This window comes from Engraulis encrasicolus, chromosome 1 (assembly GCF_034702125.1).
Source record: "Engraulis encrasicolus isolate BLACKSEA-1 chromosome 1, IST_EnEncr_1.0, whole genome shotgun sequence".
In the NCBI taxonomy this organism is placed as follows: domain Eukaryota; kingdom Metazoa; phylum Chordata; class Actinopteri; order Clupeiformes; family Engraulidae; genus Engraulis; species Engraulis encrasicolus.
Window position 1 is genome coordinate 12,864,421 of NC_085857.1, and position 8,366 is coordinate 12,872,786.

Below are 8,366 nucleotides of genomic sequence, written 5' to 3' on the forward strand. Positions count from 1 at the left end.
TACATAAGAGCAGAGAAATCATTTTCATATGCTGCATGTGTCGCTTTGAGGCAGAAATCAACCCACTTTTCTCTCTCTCTCTCTCTCTCTCTCTCTCTCTCTCTCTCTCTCTCTCTCTCTCTCTCTCTCTCTCTACCTCTCTCTACCTCTCTCTACCTCTCTCTACCTCTCTCTACCTCTCTCTACCTCTCTCTCTCTACCTCAGTCTCCCTCTGTCTTTATCTGTCTTTTTTCTCTCTATCCATCTTTCTCTCTTTCTGTCTGTCGTTTGTGAGGAGAGTTTGGGAGATGATTAGAGGGAGTGAGAGAGAGAGAGAGAGAGAGAGAGAGAGAGAGAGAGAGAGAGAGAGAGAGAGAGAGAGAGAGAGAGAGAGAGAGAGAATGAAAGAGTGGAGCAAGACAGGGAGAGTAGAAGGATGGAGACCTCCAAGCACCAATAAAACTTGAGCTGCACACTGCCTGGTCTCTCTCTCCATCACTCTCTTTTTCATGGTCGCTCCCTCTCTCCATCTTTCTCATCCTCTTCCTTGAGCAGCTCTGCCTTTTTCTCCCTCCATCTCTCGCTCCATCTCTCTGTGTGTCTGTCTCTCTGTGTGTCTGTCTCTCTGTGTGTCTGTCTCTCTGTGTGTCTGTCTCTCTGTGTGTCTGTCTGCCTGTGTGTCTGTCTGCCTGTGTGTCTGTCTGCCTGTGTGTCTGTCTGCCTGTGTGTCTGTCTGCCTGTGTGTCTGTCTGCCTGTGTGTGTGTGTGTGTCTGTCTCTCTGTGTGTCTGTGTGTCTGTCTCTCTGTGTGTGTCTGTGTGTCTGTCTGTGTGTCTGTCGTCCTCTCCAAGCTCTGCTCGCAGACATCGCCTAAGCACCCAATAATACTCAAGCAGCTCTCTCTCCCTCACTCTGTTTCTCTCTTCTTCTTCTCCGTCTGTCTCACTCTCCCTCCATCCTCCCCATTTCTATCATCCTCTCCCAAACTCTGCTCGCAGACATCTTCCAAGCTCCGAAACTCTAGCTGCACACTGCTTTCTGTCTCTCCGTTTCTTGCTCTCTCTCCCTCTCTCTCGTCTGTCTCACTCTCCCTCCGTCCCCCCATCTCCCTCATCCTCCCTCAAACTCAGCTCACAGACATCTTTCCAAGCTCCAATAAAACTCCAGCAGCACACTGTGCCGCCGGAAGGTGAAATCTAATTGAGCAAAGCCTCGTACCCCCCCCCCCCCCAAAAAAAAATGGTACAGAGACAGGAACAGCAGAAACAAAGCAAAAACTTAACTGCAGGATTTTTTCAGCTATACACTGCGTGCCATTATTCAGGTGCGAGAGGCGCTAAACGATTTCCTTTTACCGCATTGTGAACGCTCTACTGCATTTCAGGTCTGCAATATTTTTTTTGTCTCGCTCTTTCGAGGGCGGAGTGTTAAGTGTTTAGAAAAAAAAGAGTATTATTTGGCTTTTTTATGTGCAAGTCGTTTGAAAAAAATATGAGACATTACACCGAACATGAAAAATGTTATTAGCTCGCCTTCCTGACAATACGGAAGCTCGAGTCCATGATTACATAATCGACAAATACAGCCTTCCGCTGACAACATTTAAACTGCAGACTTCTTTTTGCGCTTCTCCGATCACGAGACGTTGAAGAAAAGAGAGGGGTGGGCGCAGGCAGACCTCAGTCTGTCTGTCAGAGTGTGTGTGTGTCTGTCCGAGTGTGTGTGTGCGCGTGCGTGTGTGTGTGTGTGTGTGTGTGTGTGTCGGGGGAATGACACAGCTCATTCGTGCTGGATAGCAGAGACCAGGAGAGAAGCAGCAGAGGAAAGGAGGGAATGGAGGTAAAGGTAAAGAGAAAGGCAATATAGAAGAAAAGGAGAGGGTGGGGGTGGAACCAACACACCTAGACAGACACACAGCACGCCAACGAAATAAATGAAGAACAAAATTGAAGAGAACAAGGCATAATAATGAAGAAGCAAGCCAGAGACAGAGCAAAAAAAAAAAACAACCAAACAAAAAAATAAACAGTGCAAAAAAGAAAAACGCAGTAAAACAGAAGAGGGGTAGGATAAAGCAGAAACAAAAAAAGACGGGACAGCCAGACACCGAAACTGAAGAGTGAGGTGAGAGAGAGAGAGAGAGAGAGAGAGAGAGAGCGAGAGAGAGAGAGCGAGAGAGAGAGAAAGAAAGAGAGAGACACAGAGAAAGAAAGAGAGAGACACAGAGAGAGAGAGAGAGAGAGAGAGAAAAGAAAAGAAAAGAAACGAAAAGAAAAGAAACGAAAAGAAAAGAAACGAAAAGAAAAGAAACGAAAAGAAAAGAAAAGAAAAGAAACGAAAAGAAAAGAAAAGAAAAGAAAAGAAAAAGAGCAGTGCAACCTTAATCGACAGCAGTTAGTTCCTCTTACCTGATAACGTGCGTGCGAAAGGGGATGATGTGCTGCATGACAGCGGGAATGTGCAACCATATTCTGATCTGCAAGACAAACAAACAAACAGACAAAAACAATACAAAACAATGTTAACCAGTCAGTCAATCAATCAGCATTCCCTCTTCTTTAATTGACACGGCACATAAAGCCCCCAAGGAGGGTGGGAGGTGGTAAAGGGGGCATTCGTGGACAATCAAGGTCTGTGTGTGTGAGTGACCTACATGAATGAGAGAGAGAGAGAGAGAGAGAGAGAGAGAGAGAGAGGGGGAAGGCGGGGGGGAGAGAGAGAGAGATGGAGAGAGAGAGAGAGAGAGAGAGAGAGAGAGAGAGAGAGAGAGAGAGAGAGAGAGAGAGAGAGAGAGAGAGAGAAAGGGAGACTGTGTGGGAACTATTATGCGCATATGCAAATGCTGACCCTCTCGGTCGTTCACACTCTTTCAGCCTTGCTCGAGAATTTCCTTCCTCGCTATCTCTGTCTGTCTGTCTCTCTCACTCTCCCCCCATCTCAGTCTCTTTCTCTTTCCCTGCCTCTTTCTCTCCCTCTCTCGTTTACTTTCTTTCTTCGTTGATGATTCATTTTCGCCTTCCCGATTCTTCCCTTCACTGTCACAGTGACAAGCCGCACTTCACATGCAGCAACCAATCATCGTATGGCTGGCTCAAAGAGGGCTGGAATCTGATAGGCTGAGCGAGAGGCACCTGACAGACTGCTGGGGGTTGATTGGCTAAGGTGGTGGGATTGTGGATCGGAGCTGGCATCCAATTGGCTATGAGGGGAGGTAAGGGCTGTGATGACGATGTGGAACCGACATTGACGATGGAGTACAACCGATGAAATTGATGCAGCGCACGTGCTCACTGAAGATCTGCAACGTATTATTTATTATATATTTGTTGGACATCTGTTGTGTCAGCTGCATCGCTATGATACGCAGCTCACATGACATATGCAGCCTTTGGGCACGGTCGTGATGAAGCAGTGCTGCTTTTGCTAGGCAGAGCACATGCGCACTATACCAGTTTAATGCATACCTGTCAACCATCCCTAATATCCCGGGAAACTCCCTAATTTTGACCCATTTCCCGATTTCTTCCCGATTTGATTTTTTCCCCGGAAATATCCCGGATTTTTCACATTATCAAAAAAACACCGTCGGTCCAATAGGCTATTTATAGGCTACCCACGGCCCTGTCCGACGAGCCACACCCCCTCTTGAAGAGAGAGACAGAAGACGGTATGCCAGATACCACCAAGAATTGAAGTTTCTTAAAAATACGAGCTGTCAACCTCAAGCTCTGTAGCGCTTGTGCGCCCACTCATTTCCTCAGAAACCGTCAGTTCATGCGACGAATAAAACAGCCTCGGAACAGCGAATCATGCGATTGACCTAATCACAACCTGTACCAGCAGGAAGTTTTTCACTAACAGACAACTTGTGCGACAAAACAACAAGAAGAAACTCATTGCGCTCATTTCATTGTTTAGTTTTCATTGCATTGTTTCTCCACGCTGTAAAACGTGTGTTGAGGGATTTTAGACAGGATCTGTCTTTGCACGCGCGCTGTTGTGAAAAGCAGAGTAGAACGCACCGTCCAATCTGTCTGTCATCCCGTTGACTGTCAAAATTTGGCCTACATTTCCTGGATTTTGGCTTAAAATATGGGAATATTCCCGGATTTTAGGAGCTCAAAGTTGACAGGTATGGTTTAATGCATCCTGGTTAGAATTTTCTAACCACAATGCATCAAACTGGCAGAGCGCGCATGCACGCTACCTAGCAAAAGCAGCGCTGCTTCATCACGATCGTGCCCTTTGACTGGATGAGCGGAAGGAGATTTGGAAATAAACTCTGGTTGACTGCACACTGTTGTCTGATTGGCTGATGTGTGTGGCATCTGGACACAAGCAGACAGGTGATTGGAGGAGGGCTTACGTGGGAGACAATAAGCTTATTCGAGATACCGCAATGGCTGTATACGCATTTAGACAGCAATGCATTCTGGCTCAAAAAGTTGCATGACGGCTAGATTTCCTGTCAAACTTCAAAATTAGCCGCGAGCTGGTCTCATAGGACTCAATGTTAACTGCTAGCATGGAGGTAAAATGTGCACTGCCATAACCCGAGAACAGTTGAAAGTACAGGAGAACGGTAAAACCCTATTATTTAACTCAAGGGGAGGTGTAAAATAAGTTTATTTCCAAAAATGGGACAGTATCACTTTAAGCCTGGTTTAGACTCCTGCAACTGCAGGAGACGCACTGTCAACGCCGCGGGGGGTGGCGGCAGAACATGTATCCCCCCCTCCGAAACGACCCCTTGCAGCGCCCCCGTTTGTATGACAAGTTCATTATTTTCCCCAAACAGTATCTCCACGACCGCTCTAGGGGTCCCAGAACCCAGTCTGGGAACTACTGGGCTAATTGTGAATTGCTGCTAGCTAGCATGCGATTGGAGGAGGACTTACGTTGGAGACGATGTTGATGAAGGCGTGTGCGAGGGGGAAGGGCAGGGAGGTGGGGTTGCCGGCCTCGAAGCTGATTGGCTAATGTGTGTGGAACCTGTGATCAAGCTGGCGTGTGAATGGAGGAGGATTTACGTTGGAGACTGCCCCATGTGAATTGGCGCTAGCGTGTGATTGGAGGAGGACTTACGTTGGAGACGATGGTGATGAAGGCGTGTGCGAGGGGGAAGGGCAGGGAGGCGATATCTGATTGGCTAATGTGTGTGGAACCTATAATCAAGCTGGCGTGTGATTGGAGGAGGACTTACGTTGGAGACGATGGTGATGAAGGCGTGTGCGAGGGGGAAGGGCAGGGAGGTGGGGTTGCCGGCCTCGAAGCAGTCCTTCATCAGGGCCAGGCCGTGCTTACCGCAGAACAGGCACACGTAGCGCAACAGGTGCAGGGGCACCTCCACGTCCTACAAGACACACACACACACACACACACACACACACACACACACACACAGACACGCACACACATTAGCATTACATTGTATTTTACAAGGGACGCAGAACAGGTACACGTAGCAGCAGAGCAGGTTAAGGGGCGCCTCCACATCCTAGAAGAGACACACACTCACAGGAATGAGTACAGAACAGGCACCTGCTCTGAGGCACCTCCGCATCCTGGGATAGAGAGAGAGGCACGCGCACGCGCACACGCACGCGCACACGCACACGCACAGACACAGATACACACACACACACACACACACACACACACACACACACACACACACGGCGTGTGAAAGCATGCATGATTGTATGCAAATAGCTGGACCACAGAGTGTCATTTCACAAAGCAAGGCCACTTAGACAGGGACCGATTTATGATTCCATGGGGCCCCTAGGCCAGACAAGCCCAAAAATATGCAACAAAAAAAAAGGTTGAGAAGCACTGCTCCAGAGATTCTTTAAAGCTACACTGTGCAGGAAATGGTCAAAAAAGGTACTGCAAATCAGGTTGCCTATTGCCAAATTTGATGTTTTTATAAAAATGCACTAATTACTAAAGTAATATTTTCTAGTATGGTCCAAGTAGAGTCATTTGTGTAGCTAAAAATTGCTATTTCTGGACATTCAAAATGGCGGACCATGGAGAAGATCCCCCTTTTCATGTATGAAAAAAGCAATTTTTCCCAGTCATAATGAATACTTAGAATTTGAGGGTGGTGCTAAGCATTCATGAAAAAGGTAACATTAGTGAATGGGTAGCACGAAATCTTGAAATAAACAACTAAAAATCTCACACAGTGTACCTTTAAGTACAAACAATGGGCCAGTGGAACCTCTCTCTTATCTACTCTCTCAGACTGCTCTACAGGCATGGGAGAGCCATGTGGAGTGCATTACATGTGGCTGGCTGGGAGTGTCTACTAGCTCTGGGGACAAGGGACACACAAAGGGACAGGAAGAAACACAAAAACAGAACAAAACACTGCTATTGTCCTTCAAGGGGAAACAGACGCACGCACGCACGCACGCGCGCACACACACACATACACTTACCGACTCGCAGTCTCAAACACAAACTCACACACACACACACACACACACACACACACACACACCTCTAAACATTTTATACACATCCCACACACCCACAGACACAGACACAGACACAGACACAGACACACACACTCACAGTACCTCTCGCACCTAAATAAAAAAGCACACACTCCATTACACATGACACATACACACACAACTATGTCCTAAACACAAATGCACACGCACACATGAGCACTGACCAAGGTGCCCGCCAAAACAAGGGAGGAAGTCATCAGTCAGAAGTCATCAGCCAATCACAACGCTTGTGGCGATGGCGAGGTCAAACAAGGACTTGCTTATGCTTCCCGGGGTGTGTGTGTGTGTGTGTGGTGTGTGTGTGTGTGTGAGTGAGTGCACGCGCATGCCTGAGAGATTGTGTGTGTGTGTGTGTGTGTGTGTGTGTGTGTGTTCTTGTCATTTGTTCAGCCCAAACAAACCTGCCTTATTTTTGTACATTTAACGCCCACGCTCAATGGGTCAGAGAATGAGAGAGAGAGAGAGAGAAAATGAGAGAGAGAGAGAGAGAGAGAGAGAGAGAGAGAGAGAGAGAGAGAGAGAGAGAGAGAGAGAGAGAGAGAGAGAGAGAGAGATTTCACAAAAAAAACACAAAAGAAGGAAAGAAGGGAAAAAAAAGATGAGGTTTTTGAAAAGCGCTGAGTCAGAGTCTGGAGCATGAGAATGCTCACGGCTCAAGGACTCCACTGACTATTTTATCTGACATTTCAGAATGAGTAAGTCACCAGAAAAAAAATATGCAAATAAAAAAAGTAAAACTGAATGTGACCTGGCCTGCCTGCCTTTTGTTTTAAATTCAACTCGTCCTTGGCCAAGATACCATAACGAAACATCGCCCAATCCATGAGGACAAAAAAAAAAATGTTCATGAGGTAATTTTATCATCCCGGGCCCGCTAACGAACATTCAAACTAAACTGCAACTTAATGAGGTTTTTTTTTACTTTTTTAGCTTGTTCAGCAAGTCTGTATGTGACTTTAAGCAAGCTTTTCTCACCCTTAAAAATAAAGACTATGCTTTCTCCCTCCTATGTCCTCAATTATAAGTCGGTCTGGATAAATGCGTCTGCTAAATGTAATGTTAGAAATGAAATGACATGCTATAATACGCTTCAACTCCTTGTTATTTCAATTCAGCGTTAAAACCGGGCCAGTTACTTCTTGTCAGCCGATATACAGCTTCTCGGATCCCTAAAATCTAAAAATCTTTTACACATACTGCTTCTAGACACTCCCTCAACGAGAGAAGTCAATAGAATGTTTATGTGTTCCATGGAAGCAAGGCCTGGACAGGCGAGTAGAGTACAAGCGATGGGATGTGGGTGGATGACGAGATAAACATACAATTCAGAATGATACATGCTCAGAATAATAGCAGTGCCTATACAAAAGTGAGTAAATGTCAAGATTGTTATGCAACAAAATATTAGTTTAGGATCCTCAGCAAAGTTGAATCTTCAAGAATTTGTCAGTTTGTACAAAACATTGTTTCTTAAAGGGACACTGTGCAGGAAATGGTCAAAAAGGGTACTGCAACTATGCTGCTCATTGAAGCTGGACTGCCAATTGCCACATTTGATCTTTACATGAAAGTTTTCTTAGTAATTAACAAATATTTTCTAGTATGGTCCAAGTACAGTCATTTTTGCAGCTAAAAATGGCTATTTTTGGAAATTCAAAATGGCGGACCATGGAGAAGATCCCCCTTTTCATGTATGAAAAGTGCAATTTTTCCAGTCATAATGAATACTTAGAATTTGATGGCGGTGGTAAATATTCATGAAAAAGGTAACATTAGTGAATGGGCAGCATGAATTCTGGAAATAAATAACTAAAAATCTCACACAGTGTCCCTTTAAGACAGATGTCAACACTGCTATTTTTA

At 45.8% G+C, this 8,366-nt stretch overlaps 1 protein-coding gene across 1 annotated transcript in view; it reads right to left on the reverse strand.

The window, feature by feature from the left end:
• Positions 1-8,366, reverse strand: part of usp34 (ubiquitin specific peptidase 34) — a 158,179-nt gene that overhangs the window by 113,312 nt on the left and 36,501 nt on the right. Inside the window, exons 6-7 of the mRNA XM_063197771.1 lie at positions 5,183-5,332; positions 2,388-2,455 (exon numbers count right to left, since the gene is read on the reverse strand). Coding sequence (XP_063053841.1) covers positions 2,388-2,455; positions 5,183-5,332 — 218 coding nt within the window. The remainder of the gene's footprint in view (positions 1-2,387; positions 2,456-5,182; positions 5,333-8,366) is intronic.